Consider the following 20017-nt stretch of genomic DNA (forward strand, 5'->3'; position numbering starts at 1 on the left):
GCAAGTTCTGTTTAGTAATAGATTTCTTTGCAACATACAACAGTAACCTCACCCATTCCATGTACTGTAATTGGATGACTATTACATTGTCTCCTGAATTGTACCTCCTAAATGTAAAGCAAGCAAATGTATTAAACGGAACTGCTGTCAGCATCTAAAATGTATTGTATGGAATTGCTGACTACATCCAAATGTACTGAACTGGTTCCCAATGTATTTTGTAAATTTTTTATATTGAAGTATATTTTGAAATGAAAAGAAAAACACCACTTCCTGCCCTACAATGGTTATCTAGTAAAAACATTCATTGGCTGGGCCCATAAGAACAGCAGCCAATCGGGGTGAGGAATCTCTACGAATCAAAGCCTTCAGGCGAGGAGAACATTGGAGTGGGGAACAAAAAGACCCAAATTGAATTTTCTCCATTTGGCTTCTGGGATTCAAGGTATGAATTTGACCCAGCCTGATGAAATGCAAAACTCTATACTCTTTCTCTCCCTTTCTTTTTTGCTCCTTGCTGTCTTTAATGGTCTTGGTTGAAATAATTTTGAGGATAATCTCCACTTTTCCCATCCCAGACCTATAGCACAAAACTAACTCTCAATCGGGTGCTAAATATGGTCAATCTCACTCTCCCAGCTCACAAGGAGTGTCTAGTGAGATAGGGTAATGCCACACTGGTGTAGGGGTCCTTGACCATGTCCGCGTAGTGTTAATGTTCGTGGTTGGGGTCAGCATTCCTCTCCCAAATCTCCACCCACCATTGTAAAAGGGGTGGGAATCTGGTACAAAAATGAAATTGTGGGGAAAACCGGCCCGCCCTGGATATAGGGTTGCCAAGACCTCCAGGATTACCCTGGAGTTTCCACAAAATAAAGATAAATCACAGGAGCATTAAAATAAATTGTCATCTTCATTTTCTCAGTACTTCTGTTTATTGATGATAAAAATATTGGAGAAAGGATAAAATGGTTGGCTGAGTGGGTAAGGAAGAGAGTCCGCTCTCCAATCGGGGTGTCCCCAGGATGGACGTGTTGGTGGGGGGGGGGAGGGGTTGGAGGTCTTGAGATGAAACCTCCAGGAATATGTCCAAAGAGGAGTTGGCCGTTCTCCCTGGGTATCGGAACAATCTGATTGGGTTACCGCCTCCGCATCTTATCCATTCATAGGTAGCTTTATATATTACACTAGTCGATCTCTCCTGGTGTTGTTCATGGAAAGTCCAGGATCTCTTTCTTCATCACTATAGGGGCCCTGTGGAAGATTATACACAATAAAGGCCCAACTGGTCAGCCATGGCTCAATAGGTAACATGCTCGCACCTCAGTCAGAAGGTCGTGGGTTCAAGTCCCACTCCAGGGAGTTGAGCAGGTAATCCAGGCCAACACTTCCAGTGCAGTACCGAGAGAGTGCTGCACTGTCGGAGGTGCCGTCTTACGGATAAGACGTTAACCTGAGACTCTGCCTGTAATTCTGTCATTACAACTGTCATGTATTCAACCAGCATTGTAACCCATGTATAAACTGACCGAAGTTGTACACCGTGAGAACACTGACCACTAGGTGGGAGACACTCCTAACCTGGACCTTCAGGTATAAAAGGGGAAGCTCCACCCACCTTCATCACTTGAATGCTAAGGAATAAAGGACAGGTCACAGACTGACCTCTCAAGCATGGGCTTTGTGTGCATTTATACTGTGTAGTAAGGACGTATCAATGGCGACAAGAAACTGGGATTTAAACCACGCGAGCATGGCCACTAGCAGAACAGACGAGAGGTATTGTGTTAAGGAATGGTTAGGACAGAGATTCAACATTGTTAAAGCAGCACACAGTTCTCCAGGCAGACAAGGGCAGTCAGGCATGCCCCAATATGTAGTTGAACCCAGAGGGGGAGTTCGACAGAGATAATGGCAAGCTGAACAGCGATTCACGCCATTGCAAGGGACAATACGGCCAGTAATGGGGCCACCAACACCTGTTAATGCTGCACTCAAGGAAAATAACAGGGGCAGTCAGGGACGATCGACTGGCAAGGGACCTTTTGTTTCAAACCGCAACTCATGCTGGAGGCGTGGAGGCATACATTCAGCCGGAGTTTGCAGAGATGAGCAAAATACCTGCAGAAATTGCAGAAATGGACACTGGGGGAAATCGCTGGAAGCTGAAGTTCAGCGAGTTCATGTGGAGCACGTATACTGTTCATACACCAGGACGCCACCGATAATGATGAAAGTGCTCCTCAATGGCATCCCAGTATCAATGGAGTTAGACACGGGTGCCAGCCAGTCCCTGATGGGTATCAAACAGTTCAAAAAGTTGTGGCCATCCAAGGCCAGGAGGCCAAAATTATCGCCGATTGACGCACAGCTACGGACTTACACAAAGCAGATCATTCTGGTGCTAGGCAGCGCCACGGTAGTCGTGACCCACAAAGATTCGGAGAATAGGTTGCCACTCTTGATTGTCCCAGGGGACGGTCCCGCACTACTAGGGAGGAGTTGGCTTGCTGTCCTGAACTGGAAATGGGGCGATGTCAATGCAATTTCCTCTGTGGAGCGAGTATCATGCTCACAGGTCCTGGACAAATTTGACTCATTATTTCAACCCGGCATTGGCACTTTTATGGGGGCCAAGGTAGTGATTCACATAAACCCGGACGCCAGACCAGTACACCACAAGGCCAGAGCGATGCCGTATGTGATGCGGGAAAAGATAGAAGGTGAATTGGACCGCCTTTGAGGGAAGGCATCATCTCGCCAGTCGAATTCAGTGACTGGGCGAGCCCGATTGTGCCAGTGCTCAAGGCGGATGGGTCGGTCAGGATATGTGGCGATTACAAGGCCACCATCAATCGGGTGTCACTCCAAGACCAGTACCCGCTACCGAGAGCGGAGGACCTCTTTGCGACGCTATCCGGTGGCAAACCTTTTTCAAAATTGGACCTGACCTCAGCGTACATGACCCAGGAGCTGGCGAGTGAGTCGAAGAAGCTGACCACCATCACGACACACAAGGGGTTGTTTGAGTACAACAGATGTCCGTTCGGGATTCGCTCGGCCGCCGCGATCTTCCAACGAAATATGGAAAGTCTCCTCAAGTCGATTCCAGGGACGGTGGTTTTTCAGGACGACATCCTCATTATGGGTTACGATACTGAAGAACACCTCCACAACCTGGAGGAGGTACTACGCAGACTGGACCGGGTAGGTCTGCGACTGAAAAAGCCGAAGTGCGTCTTCCTAGCTCCAGAGGTAGAATTCCTGGGGATGAGGGTAGCAGCAGATGGGATCAGCCCTACTGCATCCAAGACGGAAGCGATCCAGAGAGCACCCAGACCCCGTAACATGACGGAGCTGCGTTCGTTCCTGGGGCTCCTGAACTATTATGGTAACTTTCTTCCCAAATTGAGCACGCTGCTAGAGCCGCTACACGTGCTCCTACGCAAAGGTCGCGAATGGGTCTGGGGGGACAGCCAGGAAAGGGCTTTTAATAGAGCACGCAATTTGTTATGTTCCAACAATCTGTTAACGCTATATGACCCATGTAAGAAACTTGTGTTAACGTGCGATGCGTCGTTCTATGGTGTCGGGTGTGTGTTGCAGCATGTGAATGCCAAGGGTCAGTTACAGCCAGTAGCTTATAGAAACATAGAAACATAGAAAATAGGTGCAGGAGTAGGCCATTCAGCCCTTCTAGCCTGCACCGCCATTCAATGAGTTCATGGCTGAACATGCACTTCAGTAACCCCTTCCTGCTTTCTCGCCATACCCCTTGATCCCCCGAGTAGTAAGGACTTCATCTAACTCCCTTTTGAATATATTTAGTGAATTGGTCTCAACTACTTTCTGTGGTAGAGAATTCCACAGGTTCACCACTCTCTGGGTGAAGAAGTTTCTCCTCATCTCGGTCCTAAATGGCTTACCCCTTATCCTTAGACTGTGACCCCTGGTTCTGGACTTCCCCAACATTGGGAACATTCTTCCTGCATCTAACCTGTCTAAACCTGTCAGAATTTTAAACGTTTCTATGAGGTCCCCTCTCATTCTTCTGAACTCCAGTGAATACAAGCCCAGTTGATCCAGTCTTTCTTGATAGGTCAGTCCCACCATCCTGGGAATCAGTCTGGTGAATCTTCGCTGCACTCACTCAATAGCAAGAATGTCCTTCCTCAAGTTAGGAGACCAAAACTGTACACAATACTCCAGGTGTGGCCTCACCAAAGCCCTGTACAACTGTAGCAACACCTCCCTGCCCCTGTACTCAAATCCCCTCGCTATGAAGGCCAACATGCCATTTGCTTTCTTAACCGCCTGCTGTACCTGCATGCCAGCCTTCAATGACTGATGTACCATGACACCCAGGTCTCGTTGCGCCTCACCTTTTCCTAATCTGTCACCATTCAGATAATAGTCTGTCTCTCTGGTTTTACCACCAAAGTGGATAACCTCACATTTATCCACATTATACTTCATCTGCCATGCATTTGCCCACTCACCTAACCTATCCAAGTCACTCTGCAGCCTCATAGCATCCTCCTCGCAGCTCACACTGCCACCCAACTTAGTGTCATCCGCAAATTTGGAGATACTACATTTAATCCCCTCGTCTAAATCATTAATGTACAATGTAAACAGCTGGGGCCCCAGCACAGAACCTTGCGGTACCCCACTAGTCACTGCCTGCCATTCTGAAAAGTACCCATTTTCTCCCTTGTCCACTTTACTGGAAACATCCTCAAAAAATTCCAGAAGGTTTGTCAAGCATGATTTCCCTTTCACAAATCCATGCTTATCATGTCACCATTTTCCAAATGCACTGCGATGACATCCTTAATAATTGATTCCATCATTTTACCCACTACTGATGTCAGGCTGACCGGTCTATAATTCCCTGTTTTCTCTCTCCCTCCTTTTTTAAAAAGTGGGGTTACATTGGCTACCCTTCACTCGATAGGAACTGATTCAGAGTCAATGGAATGTTGGAAAATGACTGTCAATGCATCCACTATTTCCAAGGCCACCTCCTTAAGTACTCTGGGATGCAGTCCATCAGGCCCTGGGGATTTATCGGCCTTCAATCCCATCAATTTCCCCAACACAATTTCCCGACTAATAAAGATTTCCCTCAGTTCCTCCTCCTTACTAGACCCTCTGACCCCTTTTATATCCGGAAGGTTGTTGGTGTCCTCCTTAGTGAATACCGAACCAAAGTACTTGTTCAATTGGTCTGCCATTTCTTTGTTCCCAGTTATGACTTCCCCTGATTCTGACTGCAGGGGACCTACGTTTGTCTTTACTAACCTTTTTCTCTTTACATACCTATAGAAACCTTTGCAATCCGCCTTAATGTTCCCTGTAAGCTTCTTCTCGTACTCCATTTTCCCTGCCCTAATCAAACCCTTTGTCCTCCTCTGCTGAGTTCTAAATTTCTCCCAGTCCCCGGGTTCACTGCTATTTCTGGCCAATTTGTATGCCACTTCCTTGGCTTTAATACTATCCCTGATTTCCCTTGATAGCCACGGTTGAGCCACCTTCCCTTATGCCTCCAGGAGTCTGTCCCAGGCAGAAAGGGGCTATGGGATGGTAGAAAAGGAGGCGCTCGCATGTGTATATGCGGTAAAGAAAATGCATGTGTATATGCGGTAAAGAAAATGCACCAGTACCTGTTTGGCAGGAAATTTGAGCTGGAGACAGATCACAAACCCCTAACGTCCCTTTTGGCCGACAACAAGGTCATAAATGCAAATGCATCGGCCCGCATACAGAGGTGGGCACTCACGTTAGCTGCCTATGACTACACAATTCGGCACAGACCGGGCACCGAAAACTGCGCCGATGCACTCAGCAGGCTCCTACTAGCCACCACTGAGGGGACTACCGAGCATGGTGCTGAGATGGTCATGACTGTTGAAGCTTTCGGAAGCGAAGGCTCACCCGTGACAGCCCGTCAGATTAAAGTCTGGACAAACAGAGACCCGCTATTGTCTCTAGTCAAGAAATGTGTCCTGAATGGGGACTGGGCAGCCATGTACAGGGCATGCCCTGAGAAATTTAAACCATTTCACAGGCGCAAGGATGAACTCTCGATTCAGGCCGATTGCCTACGGTGGGGAAACCGCGTAGTCATGCCCCAGATGGGCAGAGAGGTGTTCATCAGAGAACTCCACAATGGGCACCCGGGCATTGTCACGATGAAGGCAATTGCCAAGTCACACGTTTGGTGGCCAGGGATAGACGCAGATCTGGAACTTTGTGTTCGCAGGTGCAACACGTGTGCCCAGCTGGGCCATGCGCCCAGGGAAGCCCCCCTTAGCCCCTGGCCATGGCCCGCCAAGCCTTGGTCACGCATCCATGTGGACTACGCAGGTCCTTTCATGGGGAAAATGTTTTTGGTTGTAGTAGACGCCTACTCCAAATGGATCGAGTGTGACATTTTAAATTCAAGCACATCCTCTGCCACGGTAGAAAGTCTACGGGAAATGTTCGCCGCCCACGGTCTACCGGACATCTTGGTCAGCGACAATGGCCCGTGCTTCACAAGCACTGAATTCCAGGACTTCATGCAGGCAATGGAAATAACCATTTTAGAACGGCACCATTCAAGCCGGCCTCAAACGGCCAGGCAGAACGAGCAGTGCAGATAATCAAACAGGGGATGCTCAGATTCCAAGGGGGTTCCCTACAAACCCGCTTATCACGCCTCCTGTTGGCCTATAGATCCCGACCACACTCGCTCACAGGGGTTCCACCCGCACAGCTACTAATGAAAAGGAAGCTCAAAACCCGATTATCCCTTATACACTCCACCATGAAAGAAATTGTCGAGAGCAGGCGCCAGTCACAATATCACTACCATGACAGGAATGCGAGGGCGCGATGTATTGATGCAAATGATCCTGTTTTTGTCCTCAACTGCGCTGCAGGGCCCAAATGGCTCGCAGGCACTGTGGTTGCCAAAGAGGGAAATAGGATTCTGGTAGTTAAACTTACCAATGGACAAATCTGCCGCAAACATGTGGATCAAACAAAAAGGAGGTTCAGCAACCCCATAGAAAAAGCAGAGGAACAACACGATATAGAGTTCACTCCACCACAGGTGACCGAACACCGGAACCAAAGGGAGGAGAGCCCAGTTACTGTGGGCAGTCCGGACAGGCCTGAGGCACTGCAAACAGCAGACACTCAGGCCAGCGCCCAACAACCAGAGCCCCAACTCAGGCGCTCTACAAGGGAGCATAAACCACCAGAGAGACTCAACCTGTGATCCCAATAAGACTTTGAGGGGGGAGGTGCTGTCATGTATTCAACCAGCAGTGTAACCCATGTATAAACTGACCGAAGTTGTACACCGTGAGAACACTGACCACTAGTTGGGAGACACTCCTAACCTGGACCTTCAGGTATAAAAGGGGAAGCTCCACCCACCTTCATCACTTGAATGCTAAGGAATAAAGGACAGGTCACGGACTGACATTTTCTCAAGCATGGGCCTCGTGTGCATTTATACTGTATAGTAAGGACGTAACAACAACTGTGACCACACTTCAAAAATACTGAATTGACTGTAAAGTGCTTTTGGATGTTCCGTGGTTGTGAAATGTGCTATATAGACACAAGGGGCTAGATCTTCGGCTTTCCATTTTCAGGGCGAAAACAGAGGCTAGGCAGGGAATTTACTGCCCAATTAACGTCAGCGATTAATTGCTTAACTTTCAACATTTGGGCTCTGTGCCAGAGGTGGAGCGCAAAGGGAGGCGTTGAACTACTTTTGCAGCGCAAAAACAGGAACCTCGCCAACTTTAGTGCGGGGCCAGGAGCGTTCAGAGAGAGGCCTTGGGAGGGGAAAAAATGTCAAAAAATCATTAAAGAAACATTGCCAACACCCTTACCTCACAAATCGCTGCAAAAATGAAAACATTAAAAATTTTAACTTACCTTTTTTCCAGTTTATCCAACTCACCACCGCTGACAGGGCTGTGTTTTCCCTGGTGGTCATCGTGGGGTGCGTTTCGCGGCGTACGGGTCGAGTGAGACTCGAAACTCGCAGCGGTGTCACAATGTGAGCCGGTGCACACCTGGTGCTTCTAAGCGCCGCCGCAAAAAAGGAATCGAGGATCGCGACAGGGTGAAAAACAGCTGACCGACAAGAGTTTTCGCCGCGGAGGGTCAAAACCCGGCAAAAACCCGGTCACAAATGACCCCAAAATCCAGCCCAAGTTCTTTCTTTCTTTTCACTGGGTGCACAAATGGATTGTCCATTTTACCGTAGTAGAACCACACTATAACATGGCACATCGGGACACTTCCTCCAATGGGGCCGCGCCACACTACCTGAGCACAGCTTCTGCCGAAACCAAACCACAAGTTCCTGAGGCGGCGGTTAATTCCCCCAATAAACCACAGCCAGCTTCCTCCACATCTTCCTGCCAAGGTCATGAACAACACAGCACAGCACTCTATAAACCAATTAATCAGCAAGGCCAAGAATTATAGCAGGGACATTGGTTGACTTTCCCCCCCTTCCATAACCGACACTAAGGCAAATTGATCAACACCATGGGCCAAGACTAGTAAGCTCAGGACAAGTTCAGAAGTTAAATGTGGTGTCTGCTTGCCTGTCTGGTTCAGTTCCACCCTGTCCATCCTGAGTGAACCATTGGGTCGTAGATCAGGAGCTGGGATTCCAGGGCTGGGACTAAGGAGTGGGCAGGGGACGGTTGGAGAGGGGGCGGAGGGCTCCAGGAAGGTCCTAGAGTAACAGAAGAAGGTGGGGGCGGGAAGGTAGGGGAAGGGGATGGGGGGCAGGGACAGTTGCAGGGGGTGGGGGCTGGACCAGCTGGTTTGGCAGGGTTCGGACAGGGGGTGAGGAACAGTGCGAGTGGTGAGGTGCTGGGGCACATAGTGGCCAGTTGAAGGGGAAAGGTGGGGGGACAGGGGTGGTGGGTGGGTGGGGCTAGGAGGGACGTAACAGACATTGGGGTGCAGGAATTGTGGACGGGGTGGGGTCAGTAGGTGGCAGCATCAGTGGGGGGAGGGGGCAGGGGATAGTTAGCAGGGTGCTGAAATTAGCGATGGGGGTGAGCTCAGGAGCCAGGAGTGGGAGAGGAGGGAAGCTCAATTGGCAAAAGAATTTTCAATGATAATCGAGAGAGAAGAAGAATTCTGTAATAACTTGACCTCTGACCCAGGGCCATCGAAGACAAATATTCACATGCCCAGACTGAGTGCAGCCCACGGGTTGGGAGGGGTCACTCAGCCATCCTGTCTCACCTCCTCGGTCTTGTCCATGCTCAGGTGGCCCTGGAGAGGGAGCATGCGGTGCCCATCGGTACACTCGAGTCCTCCTGTAACCGATGGGTGCCGCAGGGAAAGGAAAGTCTTATCGACACGAGTAATAATATTGTGATTTACATTATGAGTTTATTTTAGTTTAATAGGTGATGATGTTTAATTATATTAGTGGTGCCGCCTCAGTTTGAGGGGCACTTATGCAGCTGCCTCTCTGTTGGTGGAACTGGGCCAATCCAGCATCACTTCTATTGATTTATTAAAATAAACCAAGACTTGACCAATTCTCTACATGCAATCAGCTATTGGACCTCAACAGGTCACTACAGACTGCATCAGGCTGTAGGGCAGTTATCCTGTTTAGATCTGAATCCAATCTCATTCTAAACAAGTCTCCAATCGTTTTCGGGTCTTGCACCAAAAGGATTATAAAAGAGCCCATGTACAGCTTTAAAACTAACAACAACCTGCACTTATGTAGTGCCTTTAACATCGTAAGATGACCCAAGGTGCTTCACAGTAGTGTTATCAAACACAATTTGACACTGAGTTACAAGTGGAGATATTAGAACAGGTGATCAAAAACTTGTCAAATAGATAGGTCTTAAAGAGCGTCTTCCAGGAGGACAAACGCAAAATATTGCAGGTGCTGGAAATTTGAAATAAAAATAGAAAATTTTGGAAATACTCAGCAGGTCAGGCAACATTTTGGAGAGAGAAACACAGTTAACGTTTCAGGTCGATGAACTTCCGTCAGAATTTAATGTCGATGATCTTTCATTAGCGTCTGAGAGGAGGAGAGAGGCAGAGAGGAGGAGAGGCTCAGGGAGGATATCCCAGAGCATAGGGCAAAGGCAGCAGAAGGCACAGCCAGCAATGGTGGAGCAATCGAAATCAGGGAGACGCAAGAGGCCACAATTGGAGGAGCGCAGAGATCTCGGAGCGTTGCAGGGTTGGAGGCAGGGGCGGAGTCGGGCAGTGGTACGGAGATGGAAATAGACTTCTTTCAGTGAAACATTATCAAAGCTCTTAATAAAATATAGCTCTGTATTTATCTGAATTCAAAAAGTATGTGTAAATTTAAATAGTTTGAATAGAATGTATGTTCTTTAGGGGGTCTGTATATGTTTCTTTCATTATATTCTGCTTCAGTAAATCTTCAGTACATCAAAAAACAAAAGCTGAACTTGTCTTGTTCCCATAGACCCAGATAGTCTCCAGCCTGGAGCATCTCCCGATCACTGACCCAGTCTGTGTGAAAAACTTTCTGGAAACAACCAATTAGTAAGATTGTTGGATAGTCTATTGGTTTCGTTGAACCACACCTGCTCCAATTGTTTTCAGGTGATGGCAGGCTGTGTGTATAAAAGGGGATCAGGGGCCTCCCCACAGAGCACAGTTGAGCTGCAGTAGTTTGTATTATGGGGCAACTAGTGAAGGGTTTGGGTCCTCTGTTGGTGTTGATTGGAGTTGTTTGTTGCTCTGATACTAGGCAGCGGTTTAGAAACTGGGACTTCCCATGGAGCATTGAGAAGGCCACTCGTGTCCCTTCTGGCCCAGATTTTGGTTCTGATTTCAGTAAGTCTGAGGGGCAAAGTGTGTCTCCACTGCAGACTGTGATGGTACAGTGTGGAGAGCAGAACCTGCTGGTCAGTGTGCAGATGGATTTATTTGGAACCAGGCACCTGATTAAAGCAGCTGATCTGACCCTGGGGTCAACAGGTTGTCGGCCTACTGGGGTCTACTCTCAGAACCACACTGTCCTATTTCACTATGGGCTCCATGAATGTGACAGCACAGTAAAGGTAATGTGATTCTTGATCTAAAACCTTCTGCAAACAATGGGCCATTGGGAGGAGGAACATGGGCATAGACTAGTTGGGCTGAATGGACTGTGTGTGCTGAACATTCAATGAAATATTTGGACCTGTAACAATATGATTTTAATGTAAGCTTTCATTTTGATTGGACTTCATGATCAGAATATTTTAGTGAGGTCTGTTTAAATGAGATACTCATGGAGGTTTCTTTCCCTGATTCAATGTTTTATTGATTGAATCTAAACTGGTCATCTGTACTGAAGTACATGGTGACGAGACTGCCTTGAGCAATGTAACAATGGAGGGTGAGATGAAGGGTTGTGGCAACATGGGTGACTTTTTTTGATGTACGTTTGGTGGTTTAGTTTTGATTTCTGAGATTGAACTCCAACTTTATCCCAACCGATGTTATATTTCACAATTTGTAGAAAATCATGGGAACTGATTACTAAATATTCAAGGGTTCTTTTATGCAAAAATGCTTTGACAGAATGAGGCATTTTTCATCAAATTGAGCTGCCCCTAGAGTAAAGGCAGAACATGCTTATGGTGAAATTGTACTGAGGAAACCTAGACTGAAGACAATCCTTTTGAAGGAATTGTCAGGATTGTTTAAATTTGGAATGTTATGTCTTGCATAGTCAGACTAGATACTGTGAGCTCAAAGTAAGATGTGACCATAGTCCTTTTATTACAGATCAGAGTAGCCTGTGAGACCTCCTTTTTTTTTAACTATATAATGATGCTCCCATGGCATACTGGGTTACCTTGGGACTCCAGGGGATAAGTCCTCTGGTGGTTTGACATGGTATTTAAAGGTTTACATGCATCACCATAAGTGACCATAAAGTACTGAGGCCCAATGGAGCAGTTATCCCTAGTGCTGTCTTCCATCCCTAAACCCCTCTGCCTTTCTACCACTCCATCTGTTTATGGTACTTATTCAAACTTTGCTTAAGTGGTCAAGCCTTTCGTCAAAGATCTTGCGTCGATTGGTGCCAAACTTTTTTTTGAACCTCCCGTGAAGTGCCTTAATGTTTTACGATGTCAAGTGAGTTATATAAATGCCTAAGTGCTTGATTGAGGTTCCCTTCCCCTAGAGGCTGAAATATCTCTTCAAATGGATTTGGATAGGGCTGGGACTCTAATTAATAGAAGTATGAATTGCTGTGTGTTTCTCTAATCACTGCTCTCTTGTCCAAGAATAACTCCCTTGTTCTGTACCTGACCCTGACCAGATCACATTTTCTCTCCCAGATGACGGACGACCTGCTGATTTACACCACCCACCTGTACTACAAGCCGAGCCATATTGGAGGAGTCATTGTGAGAACCAGTGGAGCAGTGGTCCCTATTGTGTGCCATTATCCCAGGTAAGGTAGATGATTGACAGGCTCTCCTTTCCTCCAACGGCGGTTGGGGGTGGTGGGGTTTGTGAATTGGAAGTTAAGCTGCCGCCTTCCTTCCCAAAGGAAGAGGACAGTGAGCAGCAATGCGATCAAGCCCACCTGGGTCCCCTTCTCCTCCACCAAGGCAGGAGAGGGACGTCTGTCATTCTCCCTGCGTCTGATGACTGGTAAGTGATCGTCAATTGTCTACCATGCCTGTTTTACCCATTCCTTGGAATCAAGTGAGGAACCCAAAGCTTGTGTTCCTGTGCTCATTCTCTTTCCCTTTCCAGCTAACTGGAGTGCAGAGCGTACCTCCAATATCTACCACCTGGGTGACCTCATTCACATCGAGGCCTCTGTGATGACCGTGAACCACATGCCTCTGAAGCTCTATATTGACCGCTGTATAGCTACACTGAGCCCAGACCAGGACTCCACCCCCAGATACAACATTATTGACTTCAACGGGTAAGGTCTTTATCTGGGCTGCATAAGTCACACTCCTAACTGTTTGGCGGAGGGAATCCATTCTTAATGATGCAGCTCTTTCCGACCCTCTTTCCAGTTGCCTGTTGGACAGCCGAGATGAAGACTCTTTTTCTTCCTTCGTGTCACCACGAGATCACCTGGATAAGCTTCAGTTCAAGCTGGATGCATTCCGCTTCTTTGAAGACGACAGGGACTTGGTAAGAGGAGACCAGATGTTGAGATGGTGAGCGTTTGACACTGAGTAACTCCTGCATGTGTCTCCTGCAGATCTTCATCACTTGCCACCTGAAAGTAGCTGCAGCAGATCAAAGGCCAGATTCAGTCAACAAAGCTTGTTCCTTCCAGAAGCCAGCCAACCGGTGAGTGAATTCTAACCAACAATGGTGATCGTCTTTGGTCAGAATGCATCCATATGCCAATCGTGTGCTTCCTTGTTTGTTTAGATGGTCCCTGGTGACTGAATTGGACATGTCCATGGTGGAAGGATCTAATGAAGTTTGTGCCTGTTGTGATGGGGGCAACTGTGGAGCCTCGAGATTGCGATCTGGAGGAAGACTTCACTCCAGGGACAGGAGGGAAGTCCTATCTGAGCTGGGTATGTTGTGGTGGTATTGGGTGTTGGGGCTATTGTTCGATGTTTGTTTGTAACTGGATGGAATGAATTGTTGCAGAGTCGGAGCCTGTGTGGGAGGGTGAAGTTTCCCTTGGACCACTGATCGTTCTGGATGCTGATCTGAAGGACCTGGTCCATTCGATGGGAAGTGAAGCTGTCGAGACTCGTGAGGAGATTCCGAGTTCTTCTCCAGGTGAGTGTTGATTTTGAGAACCCAATTCCAGTCTAGTGACTCCTGACTCAATGGCTTCTCATTCTCTGCAGGTGAGGTGCTTCTGGTTGTGACGTTGGCAGTTGGGGCCCTGATCTCAGCCACTCTGGTGGCCGCCTTCCTCTTTAGGAAACACACCTGAATCCTTTCTCATTTGGGCTTTTCTATCATTTGTCAAAAAATGGAGTAATAAATTTGAAATGTGAAGTGCTTGAATTAGTCTTTGGTCTTGGTGTTTTGAACTTCAATTGTTTCAAAGGCCCTTTTGCCTGTGTTTAAATTCCACATTTCCCTTGTAACTGTTTTTATTAAAAAAAAAATGACTAAATTTCTAGTGCAGCTGCTTGTGCTATCATGATACTGGTCACGGCGACCATCCCACTCCCACTTTCCCTAATGAGCCCCCATTCTCTCCGACTGTTTCCAGCACATTAGTCGGTCCCGGTTCTCTGATTCAGTAAAATGGCCTTTTGCCCATCTGCAATATTTTACATCAGTTAAAGGCCACAGGGTTTTATTTTCATCCCAAATTGGTCCCAGTAGTGTGCAGATCATTGTTGGAAGGTTGAAATCCCAGCTGGAACATAATATTGAGTGAAAAATTGGGTCTGCCTATGTGGCTCTCCTTGGTAGAGCAAGGCTGCTAATGCTCACAGGTGAAGAATGAATGAGTTTAGGCAGCAAAGGGCAGCCAACACCCTTGTAACTATTGGTGTGAGTCAACCATTCAGCAGAGAAAATGAGGGCCAGGGTGGAGTTACTGCAGATTATATAAATGTGTTTGCAAACTGTTGCTGGTAATGGTGCCATTCAACTGGGCTTTCTCCCAAAAGACTGACTCACTGACCCTCGAAGCTCCTTTACTCCCTGCACCTGCTGCCTATTTCCTTTCCCCTTCACTTGATTGACAAACCTGACCGCACAAATAATACATGGGAGAAAAAATCCAAACTCAAGTGTAGCCTCGATTGGCTGATTTCAATTGTCGCAGGATACTTGAAGTGGGTTAGTGTTGCAGCTGCTGACGTATGCAGGAAGAGGATTTGGGAAGTGAGGGGTGAAATTCTTCCAGGAAAAGGAAGACCAACCAACGTAACATGGTGTTGGAACAAGTGGCGGTGGTGAGGGATGAATTATCATAAGCTGCGGAGAGATTAAGGTGGCAGACCAGTGCTGCCAGCTTTCTCCATTCAGTGAGCAGGTCCCTGGGCTTTGTGGCCGCTGCCACCATCACAAACATTGGAAGGGGAGCGCGGAGGGGGGGTGCAGTGTTGTGTTTGGATCACAGCCACCATTTTGCTCGGCTGGATTCCCACCTAATATGGCATGTTTTTTTTAAAGCTGACTTATTAAAGTTTTTAAATCAGTGATGAGAATCCTGAACCTACCACTGAGTGGTTGAAACAAATAGCATAGAAACATAGAAAATAGGTGCAGGAGTAGGCCATTCGGCCCTTCTAGCCTGCACCGCCATTCAATGAGTTCATGGCTGAACATGCACTTCAGTACCCGCTTCCTGCTTTCTCGCCATATCCCTTGATCCCCTGAGTAGTAAGGACCTCATCTAACTCCTTTTTGAATATATTTAGTGAATTGGCCTCAACAACTTTCTGTGGTAGAGAATTCCACAGGTTCACCACTCTCTGGGTGAAGAAGTTCCTCCGCATCTCGGTCCTAAATGGCTTACCCCTTTATCCTTAGACTGTGACCTCTGGTTCTGGACTTCTCCAACATTGGAAACATTCTTCCTGCATCTAACCTGTCTAACCCTGTCAGAATTTTAAATGTTTCTATGAGGTCCCCTCTCATTCTTCTGAACTCCAGTGAATACAAGCCCAGTTGATCCAGTCTTTCTTGATAGGTCAGTCCCACCATCCCGGGAATCAGTCTGGTGAACCTTCGCTGCACTCCCTCAATAGCAAGAATGTCCTTCCTCAGGTTAGGAGACCAAAACTGTACACAATACTCCAGGTGTGGCCTCACCAATGCCCTGTACAACTGTAGCAACACCTCCCTGACCCTGTACTCAAATCCCCTTGCTATGAAGGCCAACATGCCATTTGCTTTCTTAACTGCCTGCTGCACCTGCATGCCAACCTTCAATGATGTACCATGACACCCAGGTCTCATTGCACCTCCCCTTTTCCTAATCTGTCACCATTCAGATAATAGTCTGTCTCTCTGTTTTTACCACCAAAGTGGATAACCTCACATTTATCCACATTATACTTCATCTGCCATGCATTTGCCCACTCACCTAACCTATCCAAGTCGCTCTGCAGCCTCACAGCACCCTCCTCGCAGCTCACACTGCCACCCAACTTAGTGTCATCTGCAAATTTGGAGATACTACATTTAATCCCCTCATCTAAATCATTAATGTACAGTGTAAACAGCTGGGGCCCCAGCACAGAACCTTGCGGTACCCCACTAGTCACTGCCTGCCATTCTGAAAAGTCCCCATTTACTCCTACTCTTTTCTTCCTGTCTGACAACCAGTTCTCAATCCATGTCAGTACACTACCCCCAATCCCATGTGCTCTAACTTTGCACATCAATCTCTTGTGTGGGACCTTGTCGAACGCCTTCTGAAAGTCCAAATATACCACATCAACTGGTTCTCCCTTATCCACTCTACTGGAATCATCCTCAAAAAATTCCAAAAGATTTGTCAAGCATGATTTCCCTTTCACAAATCCATGCTGACTTGGACCTATCATGTCACCTCTTTCCAAATGCACTGCTATGACATCCTTAATAATTGATTCCATCATTTTACCCACTACCGATGTCAGGCTGACCGGTCTATAATTCCCTGTTTTTTCTCTCCCTCCTTTTTTAAAAAGTGGGGTTACATTGGCTACCCTCCACTCCATAGGAACTGATCCAGAGTCAATGGAATGTTGGAAAATGACTGTCAACGCATCCACTATTTCCAAGGCCACCTCAAGTACTCTGGGATGCAGTCCATCAGGCCCTGGGGATTTATCGGCCTTCAATCCCATCAATTTCCCCAACACAATTTCCCGGCTAATAAGGATTTCCCTCAGTTCCTCCTCCTTACTAGACCCTCCGACCCCTTTTATAACCGGAAGGTTGTTCGTGTCCTCCTTCGTGAATGCTGAACCAAAGTACTTGTTCAATTGGTCTGCCATTTCTTTGTTCCCCGTTATGACTTCCCCTGATTCTGACTGCAGGGGACCTACATTTGTCTTTACTAACCTTTTTCTCTTTACATATCTATAGAAACTTTTGCAGTCCGTCTTAATGTTCCCTGCAAGCTTCTTCTCATACTCCATTTTCCCTGCCCTAATCAAACCCTTTGTCCTCCTCTGCATGGATGTATATAGAGGGAGGTTGGACCAGCATGTCGGAGAAGGGATATGCTGCTAGATTTCAATGAAAGACTGGAGGAGACTCGCGTGGAGCATGGACTGATTGGGCAGAATGAACTGATTCTGTGCTGTATATCCTGTGTAAAATCCCAGGCTGCTTGGCAAGCCATTTGCAATATTTTTGCAGACCATTGGTTGAGCACCTCTGATCTGAAAGACATGAGACCAGATTTGGAGGCCTAGATTTTACTGATTCTCACCACCTGCCACTTTGGGGTCAGTTGAAACTCGGCAGTACCTGAGTTTAAAAGGATGGAACCTGCACGCATACAGCAGGGTAGGAGGCCACTTGACCCTTTTTGCCTGTATTTAACATTGAAGCATGGAAAATAGGAGCAGTAGTAGGCTGTTTGATCCTGTACCACCATTCAATATGATGATGTCTGATCCTCTCCTCACCATATTCCTGCTTTCTCTCCATACTCCTTTGTCTTGCTATATCTCATATATTCCATGACTTAATTTCCACAGCCTTCTGTGGTAGAGAATTCCACAGGTTCACCACCCTCTGAAGAAATTTCTCATGTCCTAAATTTCCTACCCCTTATCCTGAGACACTGACCCCTTGTTCTAGACTTCCCAGCCAGGGGCAATATCCAGTCTGTCCAACCCCATCAAAATTTTATATATTTCACCTGAGCTCTCCTCATTCTGCTAAACTCTAGTGAATACAGGCCTAGTTGACTGATTTCTCGCCTCATACGAGTCTTGCCATCCCAAGGAATCAGTCTGGTGACCCTTTGCTGCACTCCCTCTATGGAAAGTATAACCTTTAGTACTTTAAATCTATCATCTGGTGACTGACCCTTCTGCTAGAAAGTGTTCTCCTTCCCATTCCTTATGAAAACCTTCATAACTTTTTGAAAGTCTCTATTAAATCTCCACTCCTCTGGATTAAATATTGTGCCTTTAAATGGATGTAAGTAATAAGGAGCTGCTGCCATCTTTCTGCAGAAGGTAGATGGGGTTACAGACACCCAGCATTCAGTCAGCCAGGAAGTTGTGTGAGCAGGTTCTAGTCTCTCTCCAGTGCCAAGGGAATAGACCAAAGCAGCATCTCCTTAATTGGCCACTGCAGGTAGGTATGTTTTGGCCTCAGTGTACTGTAACTTCACTAAATGTGATCCATATTTAATAGGGTTAGTTGTAATTGTCTTAATTTTCTACGAGTACATAAAGAAAGAATAGTTAAGGTAAATGTTGGCCCCCTAGAGAATGAGACTGGGGAACAGGGAAATGGCAGACATTGAACAAATATTTTGTAATCTTCGGCAGACAATTTTTTACTGCTCCAATGATTGACCTGGACCTTGTATATTTGTCACTGGTCACCATCCAGCACCTGATGGCCTATCTGCAGTAAGCTGGCTGCTGTGCATTCTCCCTGCCCCACAGGGGACAATGGAAAGCGTTGTGACGTCGAGGAAGCCATGCCCCTGTCACTCCCTGCTCCCGGAGGCAGGTGGACTCATGTTGCCCAAAGATGGCACCTAAAACTCACCGCAACCCCAGACAGTAAAAAAAAAAGCCCTTCCACCCAAAGGTGCCCTGCCGCCGACTCGGTAGCCAAATCTCTCCACCCGCACATGTACTTGAGTAAGTCTGCAGGGAGGTTGTGCGCTGCCCAGGACGCTCCTCCATCCTCCGCAGTGGCTGTGAAACACGTCTGTCCACCAGTAATCTCCCACATGGAAGGTTACTGCACAAGATAAAAGTTCACGGGGTTGGGGGTAATATATTAGCATGGATAGAGGATTGGCTAACACAAGAGTCGGGATAAATGGGTAATTTTCCACTTGGCGAACAGTAACTAGTGGGGTGCTGCAGGGATCGGTGCTGGGTCCTCAACTATGTACAATCTATTAATGACTTGGATGAAAGGACCGAGTGTAATGTAGCCAAGTTTGCTGAAACAAAGATGGGTGGGAAAGCAAATTGTGAGGAGGACACAATCTGCAAAGGGATATAGACAAGCTAAGTGGGCAAAAATTTAGCAGCTGGAGTATAATGTGGGAAAATGTAAGGTTATCCACTTTGGCAGCAATAATTGAGAAGCAAATTCTAATTTTAAATGAAGATAAATTGCAAAATGCTGCGGGGCGGGGGGGTCCTTGTGCAAGAAACAAAGTTAGTATGCAGCGACAGCAAGTAATCAGGAAGGCAAATGGCATGTTGGCCTTTATTGCAAGGGAGGATAGAGTATAGAAGCAGGGAAGTCCTGCTACAACTGTACAGGGTATTGGTGAGGCCACACCTGGATTACTGTGTACAGTTTTGGTCTCAGTATTTAAGGAAGGATATACTTGCATTGGAGGTTGTTCAGAGAAAGTTTACTAGGTTGATTCTGGAGCTAAGGGGGTTGACTTATGAAGGTAGGTTGGGCCTATATCATTGGCGTTCAGAAGAATGTGAGATATTGACAAGATAATGAGAGCTTGACCAGGTGGATGCAGAGGACTTAGTCTCAGAATAGGGGGCTGCCCATTTAAAACTGAGACGAGGAATTTCTTCTCGAGTGTTGTAAATCTATGGAACTCTGTCCCAGAGCGCTGCAGTCATTGAATATATTTAAGCTGGTGATAGGTTTTTGAGCGGGCAGGGAAGGGAGCTGAGTTCATTATCAGGTCAGCCATGATCTTATTAATTGGTGGAGCATGCTCGAGGGACCAGGTTGCCAACTCCTGCACCTATTATTCTCATACTACTTCTGGGCTCCCTGACCAGAGGAAATATTTTTCCCCACCAATTCCTTTTAACCTACATCTCAATTCGATCACCCTTTTTCCTTCTTTACTCAAGGAATACAA

At 47.0% G+C, this 20017-nt stretch overlaps 1 protein-coding gene across 1 annotated transcript; it reads left to right on the top strand.

Moving 5' to 3' along the window:
- The first annotated feature begins 8289 nt into the window (after positions 1-8289).
- Positions 8290-13957, top strand: LOC139276814 (zona pellucida sperm-binding protein 3-like). The gene is made up of 10 exons (XM_070894813.1): positions 8290-8434; positions 10852-11096; positions 12369-12484; positions 12584-12687; positions 12793-12970; positions 13068-13188; positions 13259-13350; positions 13435-13586; positions 13663-13797; positions 13869-13957. The coding sequence occupies exons 1-10, from the start codon at positions 8290-8292 to the stop codon at positions 13955-13957; spliced, it is 1377 nt and encodes a 458-aa protein (XP_070750914.1).
- The last annotated feature ends 6060 nt before the right edge of the window (positions 13958-20017 follow it).

This window comes from Pristiophorus japonicus, chromosome 12, assembly GCF_044704955.1.
Source record: "Pristiophorus japonicus isolate sPriJap1 chromosome 12, sPriJap1.hap1, whole genome shotgun sequence".
Lineage (NCBI taxonomy): Eukaryota > Metazoa > Chordata > Chondrichthyes > Pristiophoridae > Pristiophorus > Pristiophorus japonicus.